This window comes from Acartia tonsa, chromosome 13, assembly GCF_053477335.1.
Source record: "Acartia tonsa isolate MP-2025a chromosome 13, ASM5347733v1, whole genome shotgun sequence".
NCBI lineage: Eukaryota > Metazoa > Arthropoda > Copepoda > Calanoida > Acartiidae > Acartia > Acartia tonsa.
The window spans coordinates 8,123,854-8,146,563 of NC_137272.1; the positions used below are offsets into that span (position 1 = coordinate 8,123,854).

A 22,710-nucleotide genomic window follows, 5' to 3' on the forward strand; every position below is an offset into this window, starting at 1 on the left:
TTCAATAAAAGTCTCCAAAGTTGTTGAGCTATCGAATTAGAAAACGATAATATAGAAGTTTGGGGACTAACTTTTAATAAACAGCTTAATGTCTCCTCCCGTCGTGCACTCCTAAAAGGGGGCGAATCTACTAGGGATGAAGGAGGGATTTACCCTTTTTCTATTAAAAAAAATAAGACAGAGAGATAGACATCCTGCTACTTTGTTTATAGATATTGATTTTTTAGAGATGGGGTAAATATACCCCCCCCCCTCTTATTTTATCTTTCCGCCATGAATATTTAATTGCCTTTTTCAGAAAATTATTTAGCCTAAATAAATGGATGTAGCGGGTAGGAGCGGGGGCAGCCCGTTAAATAGCAGCTCCGGCAGCCGCAGCAGCGCGTCTAGCGGCTCCCCACTCAACTCAGGCGGCTCCAAATCTACGAGGTAAGCTGTTCATGAGATTTTAAGTAGCGAAAACGATATTGTAGGAGAATTAAAATTATTTTTTTTCCATTTCTAATGTAAAGTAAGAAAAAAATATTACCTCTTGTTATGTTAATAACTTTAAAATATTATTTATGTTTAGTTAATGTCATACTGTAGGTAGATTTTTATGTGTATTTGTAGTAGATAGACAAGGGGTAAGGTCAAAAAACATCATTCGACGCAAGATTTTGATCGAATGACGCTTTTTGCCTATCCCAAACAAGTAGTATGTAACTTTTTTTTAACTTTTTAAAACGTTTGATGTTGATAATCCGAAAAAAAATTTTGCGGCATTTTGACGGTTAAATTACCACTTTATGTAACGTTTATGGGGTAATAAAATCGAGCTCTAATTGTTTACAATTTATCCTAAAGATAATTAACATGTTTTGCCTATTTCTTAAGAAGAAACAGCGGCGTTTATATCAACAATTCGTTCAGCTCTCGTGTAAGCAAAACCACAAGGTCTGTATAGTAAATAACAACTATAGAGTAGCTGTGCGCCAAGGTCCCAATGTCTGTATTGGATTAACAAACTATAGAGCAGCTGCGCTATTAATAATATTCGGTGGCAGTTTCCGTTCAGGTGTTAAAGTAAGCTGCTTTTCAGCCGTTGATGGTAGCGGTGGCTTTTATTTGTTGCTAATCAATGATCGCCTGACTTTAAAAAGAAAATAATCCACTTCTATACTTAGTGGACCAAATATTTTACTAATATAAGGTTGCTTCTCTTTAATAATTTTGCGGTTACGCCTTAGTCTCTGGGGTCTTAGTATGGTATGAAGAAATGTTATAGTTATAACTTATAACTGAAGACCAATCCAGGGCTTAAAGGGGGGGGGGGGGGGGTTTTAATGCAACCATCTCGTAATCAATGATTAAATGGCACTTAGAATTCGAATTTCGATCTGAAATTGCGCATGAATAATCCTTGGTAGGTCTATTTTCCCTAAATCGAACAAAAAGTTGGAAAAGTAACGGCTGGCGACTCAGCCGTTTAGCCGTTTTTTGCCTATTTTCAGGGCAAATTCATTATTAATTACGTAGAAATCAACTTTTTAAAACATATTTTTGGTTTAATTCATGTTAAATGATAGCAATAACAGTTTTTTAAATTTCTAGTACCAACAGCTACCGGCTAGGACCATTTGATAAGGTTTTTGGGCGAGATAAAGTATTATGTGGAGATAGGTTTCGTGACTAATATGCTATTAAGATAGCAAAAAAATGGGAAAACGGCTAAGCCGCTAGCCGTTAGCCGTTACTTTTCCTAGTTTTTGCTCGATTTAGGGAAAATAGACCTACCAAGGATTATTCATGCACAATTTCAGATCGAAATTCGAATTCTAAGTGCCATTTAATCATTGATTACGAGATGGTTGCATTAAACCCCCCCCCCCCCTTAATCTTCTCTTAAAAAGTTAACCTAACATAATTTTTTATACCATACGACTTCCCTATTCATATTTAGCAACAAGAATGACAACATCCATAAAAGCGAAGCACTGAAACGGTAGGACAAACGGACATTAACACTTGTATAGTGTCTGAACTGAATAATCAGAATATAAATGTATAAGAGTCAAAGCAAAGGGGGGGGGGCGAAAGTGACACTTTTTGAAACCAAAACTAAAAGTCAAAGGAACTCAACTAAAAAAAGAGTTACAGGTCTGACATTTTGCATGGCAGTTGCTTTATAGGGGTACAATATGGAACTGTGAAGAAACGGCGGCGCAACCGCCGAAAACCGCCAAAAAAAGGCAACAAAAATTACGGCGGGAAACGGCGGTTTTCGGCGGTTGCGCCGCCGTTTCTTCACAGTTCCATATTGTACCCCTATAAAGCAACTGCCATGCAAAATCTCAGACCTGTAACCCTTTTTTTAGTTGAGTTCCTTTGTTGACTCTTAGTTTTGGTTTCAAAAAGTGTCACTTTCGCCCCCCCCCTTTGTAAGAAAATTTGTCGAAAAACTGCTTGATTCAGGATAATGTTTATGGACATACTTACATTTTTAGGACTTGATTATAGAGTTGCTTCGCTTATTACACTTTTTTTATACTTTGTTGTCCCAGGAATCAATATACCAAAAATCAGATCAATCGGATGATTAGATCACATAAAAATTTTTTGTTAAAAAAGCAAAAAAAATCAACATGTTTAAAATGGACGTACGGACATTTTGGTGACGATTATAGAGTTGCTATGCTTTCTAAATCGTACTTAACCAGGGTGAGCATACAAAAAAAAACCACCCAATAAAACCCACCCAGGGTTTTTAAAAAAAAAACATTGAAAAAAACCTAAGGGTTTTGGGGTTTTTCTAAAAAACATCGAAATTTTGCGTTGAATTTACGAATTAAACCTGTATTTACTTAAAGACTATCTAATAACATTTTTAAGCACATTTTACCTAAAAAATGCCAAAAAATATGAAGTATTTATATGAATGATGCTCTACTTATTATTCAAATGTTTATGAATTACTTTTTCTCAAACTTAATTTCAGAAAACGCTGTGCTACTAAAGGTGTAAATTACATAAGTTTAGGGGGGGGGGGGAGTTCTGACACATTTGCGTAAACCTGGTATATAGGCTTTATCTTTGGACTGAGAGGATAGGTTATAACAGATAAAATCATTCTTATATGATGAATTTTCTTAAGTTTTATGATTTTTTGGATAGGCCTCCAGGTTCCCGTTTCCAGGCCTCCAGGTGGTCTCAGTAAAGGTAAAAATAAAATAAAAATTTTTTAAGAGTTGGAGGTCAACTTATAAAACAAAATATGCATGTTTTTTCTTCAAATATGTGAATAACATTCAAAAATATGCATATTTTTTTATAAGTTGACCTCTAACTCTTAAAATTTTTTTTTTCATTTTTACCTGTACAGAGACCACCTGGAGGCCTGGAGCTCCGGAACCTAGAGTCCTATCCAAAAAATCTTAAAACTTAGGAAAATTCATCATATAAGAATGATTTTATCTGTTATAACCTATCCTCTCAGTCCAAAGATAAAGCCTATATACCAGGTTTACGCAAATGTGTCAGAACTCCCCCCCCCCTTGATTTTTTAAGGAACAACATAACAATTTATGAAAGGAAAAAAATGCATTGGCGTGCAGAGGGTTATATAAAGGGGATGCTAAAAGGGGAAGGCGTGAATAATTTCTGGGAGAGGGGGGGGGGTGATGACTGCTTAAGTATAAAGGTTTTAAGGGTTTTTACGGGTTGGGTTGGGCTTTTTTTAAAAAAAACCCTGGGTTTTTCCCCACCCTGTGTAACCTAACTAATAAAAGGAATCACCATGCAAAATTTAAAATCGATAGGACAATTCTAACATGCCTAAATTAACGAAAAAAGCTATCCGACGGACGTACGGACGGACAAACCGACCCTAATTATAGAAAAGCTTCGCTTTTAAAAAGTGATGGCTATTAAAAAACGTTTTAAAAAGATTCTTGTAAGAATCCGAATCCGGTCCAAAAAGAGAGAGGTCATTTTCTAGTAAATCCCGTAAAGGTGTGTGTTATAAGGCCTAAAAATAGTAGTAGAACGATAAGGTGCTCTATATATTTGTATTCCCTATTGAATAGAACAATAGGGAATTTTTTTTTTTTTTTTGATAACCGTACCTGGAATATCTTTAAAAAATATGAAATTTTTATCAAACGCTTTGTTTGGCTCAAACTGACAAAAATTAAAAAAAAATATAATTATAATAATAATGTTTTCTATAGGTACAAGGTAAAGGTTAAGAACAATCTATACCATTAAACAAAGGAAGAAGTCATTCTTTACAGGTTGATTTATTATAAGGGGGGGGGAAGTTTTGCCACTTTCGCTTACTCCGTGATTATTGGGCTAGGTATTAAAGTTAGACTATAGGTTATTTGGGATAAAAGTTTACTTTTGGGTAGTATCTCACGTATTTTTAATCATTTTTTGGATAACCCCACCCCCTAGCCCCCCGGCATAGACATGATTTTTTAAACTTAAGCTTTTATGCTTATAAACTAACTTCTAGTTTAGAAGTCACCCCCCTGCAGCCAACTCCTAGGGCTCAGGGGCTCAAAAAAACCCTAAAAATGAACCTAACCTTAATTTTCTCAGGAACCATTTGACCAATAGAGATGAGTTTTAAAACTTATGCTTTTATGCTTATAAACTAACTTCTAGTTTAGAAGTCACCCCCCTGCCGCCAACCCCTAGCCCTCCGGGGCTCCAAAAAACCCTAAAAATGAACCTAACCTTAATTTTCTCAGGAACCACTTGACTAATAGAGATTATTTCTTAAACTTATGCTTTTATGGTTATAAACTAACTTTAAGTTAGAAGTCGCCGCCAACCTCTAGCTCCCCGGGGCTCAAAAAAACCCTAAAAATGAACCTAACCTTAATTAAAATTTCTTATTTGAAGAGTTAGAGGTACATTTATTAAACCAAATATGCTTATTTTTGGATGTTATTGACATATTTGCTGAAAAAATTAGAATCGGCCTCCAGGTTCAGGTGCTGCAGGCCTCCAGGTCCACTCTGGAGACAGGTAAAATTAAAATTTCTTATTTGAAGAGTTAGAGGTACACTTATTAAAACAAATATGCATCTTTTTGGATGTTATTGACATATCTGCTGAAAAAATTAGAATCGGCCTCCAGGTTCAGGTGCTGCAGGCCTCCAGGTCCCCTCTGGAGACAGATACGTAAAAATTGAAATTTCTTATTTGAAGAGTTAGAGGTACACTTATTATACCAAATATGCATCTTTTTGGATATTATTGACACATCTGCTGAAAAAATTAGAATCGGCCTCCAGGTTTAGATGCTGCAGGCCTCCAGGTCCACTCTGGAGACAGGTAAAAATTAAAATTTCTTATTTGAAGAGTTAGAGGTACACTTATTAAAACAAATATGCTACTTTTTGGATTTTATTGACATATCTGATGAAAAAATTAGAATAGGCCTTCAGGTTCAGGTGCTGCAGGCCTCCAGGTCCACTCTCAACAGGTGAAAATTAAAATTTCTTATTTGAAGAGTTAAAGGTACACTTATTTAACCAAACATGCTTCTTTTGGTGTTATTGACATATCTTCTGAAAAAATTTTAAATCGGCCTCCAGGTTCGGGTCCTACAGGCCTCCAGGTGGACACTGGATAGGTAAAAATAAAATTTCTTATTTGGAGAGTTAAAGGTTAACTTATAAAACAAACTATGCATTGTTTTTGATGTTAATAACATACTTGAAGATAAAATTTAAATCGGCCTCCAAGTTCAGGTGCTGTCACCAGAGTGGACCTGGAGGCCTGCAGCACCTGAACCTGGAAGCCGATTCTAATTTTTTCAGCAAATATGTCAATAACATCCAAAAATAAGCATATTTGGTTTAATAAATGTACCTCTAACTCTTCAAATAAGAAATTTTAATTTTTAGGGTTTTTTTGAGCCCCAGAGGGCTGGGGGTTGGCGGCAGGGGGGTGACTTCTAAACTAGAAGTTAGTTTATAAGCATAAAAGCTTAAGTTTAAAAAATCATCTCTATTGGTCAAATGGTTCCTGAGAAAATTAAGGTTAGGTTCATTTTTAGGGTTTTTTGGAGCCCCGGAGGGCTAGGGGTTGGCGGCAGGGGGGTGACTTCTAAACTAGAAGTTAGTTTATAAGCATAAAAGCTTAAGTTTAAAAAATCATCTCAATTGGTCAAATTGTTCCTGAGAAAATTAAGGTTAGGTTTATTTTAGGGGGTTTTTGAGCCCCGGGGGGCTAGGGGGTGGGGTTATCCAAAAAATGATTAAAAATACGTAAGCTACTACCCAAAAGTAAACTTTTATCCCAAATAACCTATAGTCTAACTTTAATACCTAGCCCAATAATCACGGAGTAAGCGAAAGTGGCAAAACTTCCCCCCCCCCCCTTATATTTTTTTATTTGTGTCAGTTTGAGCCAAACAAAGCGTTTGATAGAAATTTCAAGATATTCCAGGTACGGTTATCAAAAAAAAAAAAAATTTCTTCCCTATTGTTCTTTTCAATAGGAAATACAAATATATAGAGCACCTTATCGTTCTACTACTATTTTTAGGCCTTATAACACACACCTTTACGGGATTTACTAGAAAATGACCTCTCTCTTTGACGGATTGCCATCCCTAATATTTTTGATTTATGAAAAGTTCAATAAAAGTGTTTGTCTGCAATCTGCATGGATTAATATTTTTCATACAAGTTCTAAAGGAAGGATTGCATATTGTTTAAAAAATTTATGTAATCTTGTTTTTAACCATTTTCTTCATTTTCTGTATTTAACCCATCCCTAACACATTATATAATAAGCTTGTATAACATTATTCTAACTAGGGTTGGGTCGGATATTCGGTCTTGCCGGTTATTCGGTCGGATATCCGGTCATTTTTAATATCCGGCCGGATATTAAAACTACCCGGTTACATGATATCCGGCTGATTTTTGACGCCGGAAATCCGGTTATCCGGTAAATTGCCGGATATCGAACGTTGGCCAGATATCCGGCACAACCCTAATTCTAACCCATTCTAACCAGGAATATAAGGGATATGACAATGGACTAAAAATTGAAGAACACCCTAAAAAATTTTCCTAGTATATGAAAAAAATATATTGTTGTTTTTACCAACCAATCAAATTTAATAAAATAAAAAAGTCCCCAAAATATTTAAGCCAACAAATGAGATAACTTTGGGTATCAGTTGAATTTACAGTCCAATGTCCACTACCTTTCTTCTTCTTCAGGGGTGTATATTCTGCAAAATTGACCCTGCTAAATTGGGGGTAAAAAAATAAAAAATATGTTGTTAGGGGAAAAAAAATGAAGAGAAATGAAAATTTTTTTTTCCATTTTTCTCCCTTCCTTGGTGAAAAAACTAAAATAATGTGTGGGAGGGGGGAAAATATAAATAAAAAAAAAAAAATTTCAATTTTTAATTTTTTCCACTTCCTTGCTTAAAAAAAAACCAGAAGGGGAATAAATAAATAAATTTGCAGCAGGGGAAAAAATGAATTTGTGCAGAATATACACCCCTGCTTTAATTTTAAAAATCTATAAATTGTACAAGAAATGATTTAATTTAGGGTACACATTGGACGTGAGGAATCTGACTCCGGATACAGTATGACAAATTCACAGGTATTGTACTTAAATACCAGGGAAATTAAGAGATAAGACAATAGACGATAAATTAATATACCTTCCCAATGATGATAAACAAAATTACTGCTTCTGTAGATTGTTATTTTTGGTTGAAAAATTAGGACAGTAGTTAAGTAAGTTTCAAACCAAAAATCAATACACACAGTTTTTGAGCCAACGAGTAGGATAAAGTGTTATTTACTGTTTAGTCAAATGCTCTTGTTAAGTCAAACTGTTCTTAATTATGACCAAATGTTTAAATATGAAAAGTTCATAATTAAGAACAATTTGAGGCGCTTTGCCAACTTTAGGTACTGAAAATACACACAAATTTCTCATTTAACATTAGATCATTTATAATAAAGAAAAAAAAATTAAGGTTTTGTCTCCGCTGATCAGTGATAATGTCCAATTTTAGGAACTACTGGAAGCTAACCTGGATACGGAGGCAGGACCAGACATAGCAGATCCTAACAGCTTCAGTGAAGGAGAATTCAGGTATAGTTAGAATAGTTTTTAATCGTATCGTATTATAAACAGCTTTCAGCGGACATAAAAGTGTACAATTATAAAATTAAAACCAGTTTTGTTAGCGCCGAATTGCCGAAGGCCCGGACTAACAAAAACTGGTTTTAATCTTATGATTATACATTTTTATATTCGTAAAACTGGAAACAATACGATGCTATACAGTTTTTCAGTGTGGCTTAGAACCGGTTCTAGTCCTCCGGATGTTAATCAGTTTCGAAGCCATACTGGAAAAGAAATTAAAAGTGCGGAAACATCTTATCTTACTTATGAGGGATTATTTTTTGGTGCATTTTCCCCACTTAATCAATAACATACATTCAAACGCTTTTATTCGACTGTATTTGTTGGTAATCATAAAAAATGCAAAGGTTTTTAAAAGCGAAGCTTTTTTATAATTAGAGTCGGTCTGTCCGTCCGTAACGGATAGCTTTTTTCGTTAATTTAGGCATGTTAGAATTGTCCTATCGATTTCAAATTTTTGCAAGGAAATTCCTTTAGTAGTTTTAGAAAGCGTAGCAACTCTATAATCATAACCAAAATTTCCGTACGTCCATTTTAAACATGTTGATTTTTTTGCTTTTTATTAACAAATTTTTATGTGATCTAATAATTCGATTGATCTGATTATTGGTATATTGATTCCTGGGACAACAAAGTATAATGTTATAAGCGAAGCAACTCTATAATCAAGTCCTAAAATATGGAAGTATTTCCATAAACATTATCCTGTATAAAGCAGTTTTCCAACAAATTTACTTACAATTTTGCTTTGACTCTTATACATTTATATTCTGATTATTCAGTTCTGACACTATATAAGTGTTCATGTCCGTTTGTCCTACCGTTTCAGTGCTTCGCTTTTATGGATGTTGTCATCCTTGTTTTAAAAAAAAGTTAAATGCATCCATTTGTGTACTTCAACAATAATATGGATTTTGTTATTTTATAATTCCTATCGTGTTTGTTTACTAACTGCGAATAAAATCTGTAAAACAAACAAATATGTTTTTTATTTATTTAGATAAAATATACAAATAAAAACAGAAATAATTACATAACAGAAGTTTAAAGTTTAACAGGACTTCACAAAATACTGTTTTTTTATATTTATTACGAATTTTTAAGAGGCATATTTTTCCCCGTCATTTTAGATTTTTTAATGATTTCTCGTCATTGAATGGCACTTGGGACCTCAAAAAGAATGGTCGCTAAATATGAGTTTTTATTTGTATTACACTTAATTCAAGTTTTAATTTGCTAGTCCTAGTTCTTGATATTTCTACGGATCTTAAGGGATAAGACAAAGGACAAAGATAAGATAAATGTATTTACACAGGTACATTTCTTGTGATGACAAATTTACCCTTTCTCTAGTTTAGAATTATTGGTTGAAAAGCTTTGACACTACTTGTTCGGAACTAACCAATGAAATTAAATTAAAGAAAAAGTACTCAAAGTTTATCAATACGAAAACGTGTTTTAAAACTCTGGGTACTAGTGTAATTTACAGTCCAGTGTCCTCGCCCTCCATGGATAATGATATGCCCCTTAAAAGATATTTAATTTACTACAATATAAATTTTCCAGGCCCGCCTCTGAGGTATTCACTGGCAACGACCTGGACTTCCTGGGCCAGCACGGGTCCCAGTCCAGCTCTGTATCCCACCTGGCCAGACAGTCCCTATACACCAAGTTCGACCCGCTGATTGGGGGACGGCCCAGCGTGTATGGGCGCCCCTCGGTAGCGCCCTTCGCCAGAAAGAACAACGACCTAATGGAGATTGACAGCCCGGCCAAGTCCTCTTCAACCACGACCACTTTAAATTCAGTAGGTAAGACAAGCGACAACAACGTTTCCAGTATGCCTTCAAAACCGATTAACATCCGGTGGATTAGAACCGGTTCTCATCCATACTGAAAAATTATGTATAGCATCGTATTATATCCAGTTTTCTACGAATATAAAGTGTACAATCATAAGATTAAAACCAGTTTTTAGCCCGTGCCTTCGTCATCTCTGAGCTAAAAAATATTGGTTTTAATCTAATCATTGTACATTTTTATATCTGCGGAAAGCTCTTTATAATACGATGCGATAAATAACTATTCTTTTTCATGTGTATAGAGATAAGATTAGCCCATGCGAAGGAATTTGTTTAACATGAGATTTCCAAGTCCTGATTTTACATGAATAATTCGACCCGACTCGAATTTCTATCTGGAGCCTAATCATTATCTCCAGACATTGACCTCAGTTCTGCTTATATCTACTGCGTGCACATGATTAAGATATAGTTGCGTGGATCGCAGCGGGCTAGAAAATTGATTTTTGGTTCACAACAGATATAATATTATCGCCAGTTCTGATTTTGTTCGACATTTTGTTTGAGGACATTTTTTATAATAGAGATGCTTAGATTTTAAAGTTGTGCCTTTTTTTCCTAGGAATCATTATTCCATAAAATCATTTGAATAGGTTAATTATACCATACAATTGAAAATTTATCAAACAAGTTTAAAAATCAGCATGATTTAGATGGACACACTGTCTTTCTGGCAACAATTATACAGTTACTACTCTTTCTAAATCTCACCTGTTACAGGAATCATCATGCAATGTTTGAAGTTGATAGGACAATACTAACATGTTAATATTTGTAGTTGACGAGAATGAGACAGTTGGTAACGACCCAACCACACATATGAACAATAATAACAATGATACAGCAGCCATAGATCCGGAGGAGTTATCAGCAAGAGAAAAGAATTATAAACATGTTTTATTACAGGTTAGCAATCATTTAAACCTTATCCTTGTATAAAAGTAACAAAATGTTTGTGAGAATGTCTGTTTGTTTGTACTGAAAGAACTTGTCAACCGCTGAACGGATATGGTTCTCCTATACAATGTAACTTCTCTGGATTCTGGGAAGTTTCATAACTTTTTTGGGGGGGGATAACTCCCACCACCCTACCAAGATAATTCGCCCCTAAGAATTATCAGCTAGAGAAAAAAAATATAAACATGTTTTGATACAGGTTACCACTTATTTAAACCTTAACATATGAAGTGAAGAAGAAAGTTTTTTTTGTATCCTTTAGAATCTCACTAACTTCTGTGTTGACTACTGCTATTTGAGATAGACTGCTGATTTTTTTGTTGTTGTAGAAGTTACCCCTAACAAAAGAGCATCTAGTCAATACAACTTACTTCAGACATTCATTAATTTTTTGTGCATTGCTAATTTCGGACGTTTTCTTCCTTGTATTTCATTATTTATTCCCCAGAAAGAATTTAAAATAATAATTCCATCTTAAGAAATTCCGTTTTAAACTTTTCTATTCAAGATTTTATTTGAATTTAATTGCAATAAGTTTTGAATGTTTTATCATGTATTGATATTTTTAAGCAGATTATTTCTTTGTTAAAGTTTTTGGTCTTTGAAGAGGATTATTTATAGTTCGCAGAGTGCTTGAATAGATGTTTTCTTTCTAGAAGCTAAGCTACTCTATAATTCACTTTGTCAGTCCGTCAGTCAATACGTACCGCTATAGGGAACATCTCGGTTGCTATTCAAGATAGAAGGCTGGTTTTTTTTGTGAAGATTACGTATACTATTGAGCAGCGAGCTTGAAGTTTAAAATTTACTTGTTCTGTCGGTCATGCTACAAAAGGCATTCCCATATAAACAACCCCTTAAATAGTGGATGTAAATATTCATTTATTTCCCTGGTATCTCATTTATATCCCTGGTATGATTTTAGAAGATTTTTAATTTTTTTTGGAAGATTTTATAATTTTTATTAAGGGGGGGGGAAGTTCTGACACTTTTGCGTAAACAGTGATTATAGGCTTTGTCTTTGGAGATAATGGACAGGTTATTTGGCAAAAAAGTTTCCTTTTGGGATGTAGTTTTCCTATTTTTAAAAAAATTTTGGATTCGGCCTCCAGGTTCCGGTACTCCAGGCCTCCAGGTGGATTCTGGACAGGTAAAAAAAAAAAAATTCAAGATAGAACAAAACTTATTTAACAAAAGTTTGTACTTTATGGATGGTATGAACTAATTTGAAGAAATTTTTGAAATCGGGCTCCAGGTTCTGGTACTGCAGGCCTCCAGGTGGATCCTGGACAGGTAAAAATTGAAAATTTTTAATTTTAAAGTTAGAACAAAACTTATTTAACAAAAGTTGGTACTTTATGGATGGTATGAACTAATTTGAAGAAATTTTTGGATTCGGCCTCCAGGTTCCGGTACTCCAGGCCTCCAGGTGGATTCTGGACAGGTAAAAATTGAAAATTCAAGATAGAACAAAACTTATTTAACAAAAGTTTGTACATTATGGATGGTATGAACTAATTTGAAGAAATTTTTGAAATCGGGCTCCAGGTTCAGGTGCTGCAGGCCTCCAGGTGGATCCTGGACAGGTAAAAATTGAAAATTTTTACTTTAAAAGTTAGAACAAAACTTATTTAACAAAAGTTGCTACTTTATGGATGGTATGATCAAATTTGAAGAAATTTTTGAAATCGGGCTCCAGGTTCTGGTACTGCAGGCCTCCAGGTGGATCCTGGACAAGTTAAAAATTGAAAATTCAAGATAGAACAAAACTTATTTAACAAAAGTTTGTACTTTATGGATGGTATGAACTAATTTGAAGAAATTTTTGAAATCGGGCTCCAGGTTCTGGTACTGCAGGCCTCCAGGTGGATCCTGGACAGGTAAAATTGAAAATTTTTACTTTAAAAGTTAGAACAAAACTTATTTAACAAAAGTTGCTACTTTATGGATGGTATGATCTAATTTGAAGAAATTTTTGAAATCGGGCTCCAGGTTCTGGTACTGCAGGCCTCCAGGTGGATCCTGGACAAGTTAAAAATTGAAAATTTTTAATTTAAAAGTTAGAACAAAACTTATTTAACAAAAGTGGCTTCTTTATAGATGGTTTGAACTAATTTGAAGAAAATTTTGAAATCAGGCTCCAGGTTCAGGTACTGCAGGCCTCCAGGTGGATCCTGGACAGGTAAAAACTGAATTTTTTTACTTTAAAAGTTAAAACAAAACTTATTTGACAAAAGTGGCTTCTTTATAGATAGTATTAACTAATTTAAAGAAAAATTTGAAATCGGGCTCCAGTTTTAGGTACTGCAGGCCTTCAGGTGGATCCTGGACAGGTAAAAACTGAAATTTTTACTTTAAAAGTTAGAACAAAACTTATTTAACAAAAGTGGCTTCTTTATAGATGGTATTAACTAATCTGAAAAAATTTTTGAAATCGGGCTCCAGGATCATGTAAAAATTTCAATTTTTACTTTTAAAATTAGAACAAAACTTATTTAACAAAAGTGGCTTCTTTATAGATGGTAGGAAGTAATTTGAAGAAAATTTTGAAATTGGGTGCCAGGTTCAGGTACTGCAGGCCTCCAGGTGGATCCTGGACAGGTAAAAATTAAAAATTTTTACTTTAAAATTTGAAACAAAACTTATTTGACAAAAGTGGCTTCTTTAAAGATGGTAGAAAGTAATTTGAAGAAAATTTTGAAATTTCAAAATTTTTTTTCAAATTAGTTAATACCATCCATAAAGTATCAACTTTTGTAAAATAAGTTTTGATCTAACTTTTAAAGTGAAAAAATTAATTTTTTACATGTCCAGGATCTACCTGGAGGCCTGCAGTACCTGAACCTGGAGCCCAATTTCAAATTTTTCTTTAAAGTATTTAATACCATCCATAAAGTATCAACTTTTGTTCAATAAGTTTTGTTCTAACTTTAATAGAAAATTTTTTTAGTTTTTACTTGTCCAGGATCCACCTGGAGGCTTGCAGTACCTGAACCTGGAGCCCGATTTCAAAATTTTCTTCAAATTACTTCCTACCATCCATAAAGAAGCCAATGTTGTTAAATAAGTTTTGTTCTAACTTTTAAAGTAAAGAATTTCAATTTTTACCTGTCCAGGATCTACCTGGAGGCCTGCAGTACCTGAACCTGAAGACCGATTTCAAAATTTTCTTCAATATAGTTCATACCATCTATAAAGAAGCCACTTTTTTAAATAAGTTTTTTTCTAACTTTTAAAGTAAAAAATTACTGTTTATCTGTCCAGGATCCACCTGGAGGCCTGCAGTACCTGAACCTGGAGCTCGATTTCAAAATTTTCTTTAGATTAGTTAAAACCATCTATAAAGAAGCCACTTTTGTAAAAATAAGTTTTGCTTTAACTTTTAAAGTAAAAATTTTTAACTTTTACCTGTCCAGGATCCACCTGGAGGCCTGCAGCACCTGAACCTGGAGCCCAAAATTAAAATTTTCTTCAGATTAGTTAATACCATCTATAAAGAAGCCACTTTTGTAAAAATAAGTTTTGTTCTAACTTTTAAAGTAAAAATTATCAATTTTTACCCGTCCAGGATCCCCCTGGAGGCCTGTAGTACCTGAACCTGTAGCCCGATTTCAAAATTTTCTTCAAATTAGTTCATACCATCCATAAAGAAGCCACTTTTGTTAAATAAGTTTTGTTCTAACTTTTAAAGTAAAAATTATCAATTTTTACATGTCCAGGATCCACCTGGAGGCCTGCAGCACCTGAACCTGGAGCCCGATTTCAAAATTTTTTTAGATTAGTTAATACCATCTATAAAGAAGCCACTTTTGTTAAATAAGTTTTGTTCTAACTTTAAAATTAAAAATTTTCAATTTTTACCTGTCCAGGATCCACCTGGAGGCCTGCAGTACCAGAACCTGGAGCCCGATTTCAAAAATTTCTTCAAATTAGTTCATACCATCCATAAAGTACAAACTTTTGTTAAATAAGTTTTGTTCTATCTTGAATTTTCAATTTTTACCTGTCCAGAATCCACCTGGAGGCCTGGAGTACCGGAACCTGGAGGCCGAATCCAAAATTTTTTTTAAAATAGGAAAACTACATCCCAAAAGGAAATTTTTTTGCCAAATAACCTATCCATTATCTCTAAAGACAAAGCCTATAATCACTGTTTACGCAAAAGTGTCAGAACTTCCCCCCCCCTTACTAAAAGAAAGAAAATAATCTCCTTTTTTCATATTTATATTATTTTTTTGAAAAGAACACTTATTTTTAATATATATAATTTAGCATAAAAATGAGTTTTTTGTTTAAATGAGAATGATATTCCTGTCCAGTTTTTTGTTTAGGAATGAATATTTCTTACCCGAGGGAATAAATATTCATTCCTAAACAAAAAACTGGACAGGAATACCCCATTTAAATATGATATTTTATCATATGTTTTATCTTTTTCTTTACCTTTTTCTCTTTTTTATGACATTCACTTTGTTATTTACTTCTCCATGATTTCTTTGCCTTGCTACTCATGGATGTTTTTATTCTTTTTCCTCTCCTGAATTCATTTAAACTACTCTGAATATAGGTATTTTTCTTATTTTAGATAAAAGTGTTTTTAATGAAAAATAAGTACCCAAAGTTTTTTAGCTAACGAATGATATGAAGTGTTATTAAAACTTTGGGTAACAGTGAATTTTACAGTACAATGTCTTTTCCCTTCCTGCTTCCCTTAGAAAACTTATATAAATATATTTTCTTTGTAATAATGAATATTCATTTCTATTTTGAATTTAGAAGAATAAATGTACAAGTATAGATGTATAATCCATACAACTACATGGTTCAAGTGGTAGAGACCCTTTCGTTAGTTAGCAACTTGCTTCCTGTTCTTTAGTAGGGACTCGACTGTATTTATATTTACGACTAATAGCCAATGTCAAAGACCCAATACAAAATCTGGACAGGGTTCCCATCTGTGACATATTTTATTAATATTATTGGAAATGCATATCAATTTATCGTTCATTGTCTTATCCCATAAGATCCCTGAATCATCATAAATGGAAAAAGTCTCGATTTTGAAAACATAAATATATTTTCCAAGTAAATTGAATATTAATTTATATTTTGAATTTAGAAAAATAAATGTTTAAGTGTTTAAATTTCCGGCTCTAATAGCTGATGTCAAGGAACCAATACAAAATCTGGACAGAGTTACATATGATATATATTACTCATTCCCCCAGGGATCTTAAGGGATAAGACAATGGCCGATAAATTGATGTGCATCCCCCATGATGATACACAAAATTACCCCTTCTTTAGATTACAATTGGTGGATGAAACCCTTGGATACAAGACCTAATGAAAGACCTATCAAAATTTAATAGAAGTCCCCAGAGTTGTTGTGCTATTTAATAAAACTTTGGGGACTATTGTAATAAACAGCACAATGTCCCCTCCCTCCCTGGGAATAATAAATATTAATTTCTATAATGAATTTAGAAAGACCAGAAAACTATTGAACTGGAGAAAGAGATAGAAGATCTGAAAAAGAAAGGAGAGAAAATGAAGAAAGAATTGGAGAGAAGCAGAGAGAGCGAGGAACAAATGAAACAGGTTTGACTTAAAAGTAACAGGATGTCTCTCCGTCCTTCCATTCGTAAGAGTTACAATCATAGAATTAAAAGATTAAATCAATATTTTGCCCCTCCCCCAGGGGCCGAATGCCCAGGCCAAAATAACAGGGATAGATTTTCTAGGTTTTATATACCATTTGGGAAAATATTCAATATTTTTAACATTCATTCATATGTAGATGTAACAGGATGTTTAACTATTTATCTGCACCTAAAGATTTTACAGACCACTGTTTGTACATAGCTTTCTTTTTAAAGTGCAGCTTATATTTCCCGAAAATGGTTTTATGTCTTTTTAGGGGACAACAACAAATAATAATTGTTCATAATTTACACCCTAGGTGATGTTGAATATGTAGAAACTATATCCATCTTCATAACAAATAGTAATAGTTTCATAATTTACTCCCTAGGTGGTGTTACAATATGAAGAAACTATTAAAACTTAATAATGAATAATAATAGTTCATAATTTACTCCCTAGGTGATGTTACAATATGAAGAAACTATTCAATCTTCATAACAAATAGTAATAGTTTCATAATTTACTCCCTAGGTGGTGTTACAATATGAAGAAACTATTAAAACTTAATAATGAATAATAATAGTTCATAATTTACTCCCTAGGTGATGTTACAATATGAAGAAACTATTCAATCTTCATAACAAATAGTAATAGTTTCATAATTTACTCCCTAGGTGGTGTTACAATATGAAGAAACTATTCCATCTTTATAATGAATAATAATAGTTCATAATTTACTCGCTAGGTGGTGTTACAATATGATGAAACTATTTCTAACTTCATAATGAATAATAATAGTTCATAATTTACTCCCGAGGTGATGTTACAATATGTAGAAACTATACTATCTTCATAATGAATAATAATAGTTCATAATTTACTCGCTAGGTGGTGTTACAATATGAAGAAACTATTCCATCTTTATAATGAATAATAATAGTTTATAATTTACTCGCTAGTTGATGTTACAATATGTAATATTTCTAACTTGATAGCAAATAATAATATTTCATAATTTACTCGCTAGGTGGTGTTACAATATGAAGAAACAATTTCTAACTTGATAACAAATAACAAAGAGGCAAAAACGAAGCTAGAAGAAGAAATTCAGAAATTACAGGTTACTTTTAAATATAATATTGAGAAGAAGGGTCGAGGATAGGTTACCCCCAAATGAATAAAAATATGAAGGGGGGGAAGAAGTTATTGCACCTCTGTTTCTTAAATCATCATTAAATAATTTTCAGCCCTTCTATGGAGTTTGTCTGTCTTTACATGAAGGACATTGATTTTTTATCCATCCTATTATATAAAGTAGAAAGGTTTATTTTTTGTCTGTAGATATAAATTTCTATTACCTCTGAACCAATTGAGTTCTCCATTTTAGGCAAGTTTGACAAATGTCCAGGGGTGGTTTTAGAATATTTATAATTAGGTTTTAAAGTGGTTTTAGGCTATTCCCTACCCATGAAATACATAGCCCCCAAAGGCTAGGACCAAACTACTAGGTTGACAAAAAGGCATACGTTTTGATAAAGACTAATTTTGTTTCAGGAAGAGAAAGATCAGGCTGTAATAGATCTCAACAGTGTAGAAACCGCCTTTGCTGACGTGCACAGGAATGTGTTCATACAAAATGCCAAAAAACGCGTGTTAAAAATAGCTTTAAAAAGTTGCTAAAAGTAAGAAAATATTTTATATAAGTATAGATAAACTGAAAATAAACCTAAAAATCACGAAACCTTTTGAGCTTACGTGCTTTTATGCTTAACAGAGTAACATATCCTGATTGTAGAGTAGCTGCGCTACTACTAAGATCTAAATTAAAAGTCGACACTGTAACTTTTTCACCCTAGATGTGCTCTCAGACACAACATTACGTCCAATTTTTAGCAGATTAAGATTTGTCTTTATATTTAGGGTCACATAAAATTATTTTCAATGAAATAAAGCTTTATCCTATGAAATTAAACTATTTATAGTTCATTTATTATATATAGCTGATAGAAAAAATAACTAGCCTTCATTACCACATGGTTCTACGTTCTAACCAATAATATGGCCGGAATGTTGTTATAGTTGCTTAAATTGGTCTATATATATTCATTTTCATCTCACTTTTGATTTTTTATGACTAGCGAAAAAATTTGCTAATAAATATTTTATTGCACTACCTACATATTTTCTTGATTGTTAAAATATTTTTGGCAATGTATGAACACTGGGTGCGTGCACAGGAAATACGAGAGAACCAAGCAAGTGGTCGAGGGGTTCAAAGCCAACGAAGAACAGTTGAAAAAACATGTTGAAGATTATAAGGTAAGGGTTTTTTTTTAATGCAACCATCTCGTAATCAGTGATTAAATGGCACTTAAAATTCGAATTTCGATCTGAACTTTAGCATGAGTAATCCTTGGTAGGTCTATTTTCCCTAAATTGAACAAAAAGTTGGAAAAGTAACGGCTGGCGGCTAAGCCGTTTAGCCGTTTTTTGCCTATTTTCAGGGTAAATTCATCATCAATTACGTAGGAATCAACTTTTTAATACATATTTTTGGTTTAATTCATGTTGAATGATAGCAATAACCATTTTTAAAACTTCTAGTACCAACAGCTACCGTCTAAAACCGTTTGATAGCGTTTTGGAGTGGAAAAGAGTTTTATGTGGAGATAGGTTTCGTGACTAATTTGCAATATAGATATCCAAAAATTGGCAAAACGGCTGAGCCGTTAGCCGTTACTTTTTCAACTTTTTGTTCGATTTAGGGAAAATAGACCTACCAAGGATTACTCATGCAAAAGTTCAGATCGAAATTCGAATTCTAAGTGCCATTTAATCACTGATTACGAGATGGTTGCATTAAAAAAACCCCCCTTTGATAAGGTTTAACTCTCGACCCCAAATTGGGTTATAAATAAAGATGTTATAAAGGAAGAAGTGCATTTTGAAACAAATTATACCTAGCTTTCATAAAAAAAATAGGAAGATCCGTTAAAAATATAACAAACTAACTAATGATTTTTTTGTCCATTTTTAAAATCATTGCATGACATTGATGAAAATTATAACAAATTGTTATGAATTGCGGAATTTTGGCGGCAAAAAAGGGATAAAATCATTAGGTAGTATTTTTATTTTATTTCTTTCATAAAGGCATCAGTTTTCCAAGAAAGCCAATCTAGATAAAACCCTTTATTTTTAGAATAAATTGTTAAAATCTGAGCAAAGATATGAGATATTGAAGCAGCATGCTGAAGATAAACTAGAGGAGGCCAACAAAGAGATTGAAAGCATATCTAAACAGCAGGAGTGTACAATATTTTATAGTGTTATCCTTTTATAAAAGTAACAGGTTGTCTGTCTGTGTGACTGTGTGTTTGTTTGTGTGACAAAGTTAGATATAGAGTTGCTTCTCTACTTAAAACAGAAGATGGATGAAGGGAACATTGGGCTGTTTATCACACTAGGCCCCAAAGTTTTATGATAACGTTTTCTTATTCGTTGGATTAACTACTTTTATTGGTTCATAAAGTTGAGTGTCAAATGTTTTTACCATTAATTAGTAATTATAATCTACAAAAGGGGTAATTTGGTGTATTATCATCAGAAATGAACATCAATTCATCGGCCTTTGTCTTATCCCTTTAGATCCCTGATTTCTATGAAGTTAATAATGGCTTCAATTAAGTATCATTCAACAAATGTTAACACTGACTATGAAACAGGATGCTGAGATTGCAAAGTTGACCGCCAAGCTGCGGAAGTCAGACATGCTTGCCTCCAGGTAATCAGTCTATGGAAAACCAGGGAGGGACAGGACAATGGACTCAATAACATCTCCCCCCAAAACTCTATCTTTATTAGGGGATTTTTTTTTCCCGGCTTTTTTTGAAATTCAAGTAGTGCAGTTGCAATTATTATGCCTTATGGTAAAAAAATACTTGTGTAAAAATTTTAACCATTTTGGACAAGTATTATGCCCAGTAATTTCAGGAATTTTTGAAATTTTCATAATATTTCGTTCCTAGCCTGAGAAAAGCTTAGAAAACCTCTAAAAATTGGCCAATTTTCAAAAATGGCGTTTTTTAGGGTTTTTTTGAACTTTTCTCAGGCTAGGAACGAGATATTTTGAAAATTTCAAAAATTCCTGATTCTACTCCTCAAGACCTATTCAGGGAGCACCATGAAGCCATAGTTCTGATGCAATGATTTTTTGACCCCCATAAGGGGGGCGTCAAATTTTCAAATTGAAATTACTGGGCATAATACTTGTCCAAAATGGTTAAAATTTTTACACAAGTGTTTTTTCACCACAAGGCATAATAATTGCAACTGCACTACTTGAATTTCAAAAAAAGCCGGGGAAAAAAAATCCCCTAATCTTTATTGTGTGCTATTGGGGGTAGGGGAGGTTGCATAGAGATTTGATTGGACAAAGATATGAATATTTTTTCAACTTTCCCTGCAATATTTTTAACCAATTAAAGGGCCAAATTTATTTTTTACCATTGCATGGTGAGGAATAATTTATGTCCATTGTCCTATCTATGACAACTAAATAAAAATGTTTTACTTTTTGCAAATTGAAAACTAGTACATTTTTTGGGTCATGGAAAGAAAACGAAGTTGCGGGTTTCGTCGCATTTAGCTTTTAAAAGGTTATTTTAGGTTAGGTTAATGTAAGTGTTAACATTTGCCCTGCAGGGTTAGAAAAGAGGCCCCGCATTGTTAGATCCCCCCGCAGGGGCTAGAAATAGGAGAAACGGTACTGTGAAAATGCGACGAAACCCGAAACTTTTTTTTTCTTTCCATGATCCATTTTTCCTTTAAATTTAATTATTTGGATAAAAAAAAAGTATTAGTATATTAGTTTGGGGGTAATAATCACTCCATTATTCCCCCCTTCCACTTGGACATCCTTGGTATATATTTTAATAATGATATTTTAGTCTTGAGAGAGACCTGGACAGAAAGAAGAAAGAGAACCAGGAGCTCACCAATATTTGTGATGACCTCATCAATAAGGTATAACAGGTTTATAGTTTAACTATAATATGTCCGTCCGTTTGTCTTACAATATTCCGTCCAACTTAAAAAAAGAATTTTCTTTCAGATGATGATTTTTGTTAATTTTTAGTTAGTTTCTCCAATCCTTGAAATAAAGTAACAGGATGTCTATTTGTCTCTGTGTTTGTGTGTATGTTTTTACCGAAGGATCTCGCTAACCGCTGAATCGATATGATTCACCTTTACATGGTAGCTTTTCATAGGTCCAAGGAAGGTTTATGAATATTTTTGGGGAGGGCACCACCACCTTCGCAAGTGAAATCGCCAAAAGAAAAATATCCCAACCCCCCAAAAAAATTTTCTATAATTTTTCTTTATAAAACTAAATTTAAAAATGGGGGGATGGTCGACTAACTAACCATAAATGTGGTTGGATTGTTCTTACCCTGTGTATATATTGGTCCAATTAAGATAGTGATCTTTCTATATATGTATATATATTTTTATTTAGGTGGGGACGTGACACCATCCACCCCCATACAGCAACCCATCATCTTCTCTAACCCCCCCACCCCAGTCTCGTATCTCCTCCCACTCCACCCCCTCAACCCCGCAGTCACGGACTGCGCCGTATTATCAGGTATAACATATTATTCGTTGGCTCAAAAACTTTGGATACTTTTATTGATTGGTTGGTTACATTTAATAGTATCCAAACTTCACAACCAATAATTTTTGATGGTTTTCAATTTATCCCAAAGGATTCAAATTAACATTTTATCTTATTCGTTGGCTCTAAAACTTTAATACCTACTTTAATTTAATTTTGATTGGTTCGTTCTAGACTTTTTAACCAATAATTTTAATTTAAATTAATTTTTTGTATCATTTAATCGTCTATTGTCTTGCATCTTAAGATCCTTGACTTTACAAAATGAAAAAAGAATTTACCTGATTTTTAAACGGAAATGGATATCAGCTTAATCATCATACGGTCAATTATTGACTCCCTATATTTTCTATTTTAGTCACAACAAAGTAACTTCAGCTCAAACTGTAATAT

At 33.4% G+C, this 22,710-nt stretch overlaps 1 protein-coding gene across 1 annotated transcript; it reads left to right on the top strand.

Annotated features, from left to right (window-relative positions):
• Positions 1–89: 89 nt before the first annotated feature.
• On the top strand, positions 90–22,293 carry LOC145335460 (transforming acidic coiled-coil-containing protein 3-like). Its single transcript, XM_080181219.1, has 13 exons — positions 90–429; positions 7,566–7,620; positions 8,042–8,121; positions 9,742–9,986; positions 10,816–10,943; positions 16,482–16,595; positions 17,668–17,760; positions 18,195–18,250; positions 18,869–18,959; positions 19,843–19,944; positions 20,363–20,424; positions 21,590–21,665; positions 22,159–22,293. Exons 1-13 carry the CDS (start codon positions 320–322, stop codon positions 22,168–22,170), a joined length of 1,224 nt encoding a protein of 407 aa, XP_080037345.1. The 5' UTR covers positions 90–319; the 3' UTR covers positions 22,171–22,293.
• The last annotated feature ends 417 nt before the right edge of the window (positions 22,294–22,710 follow it).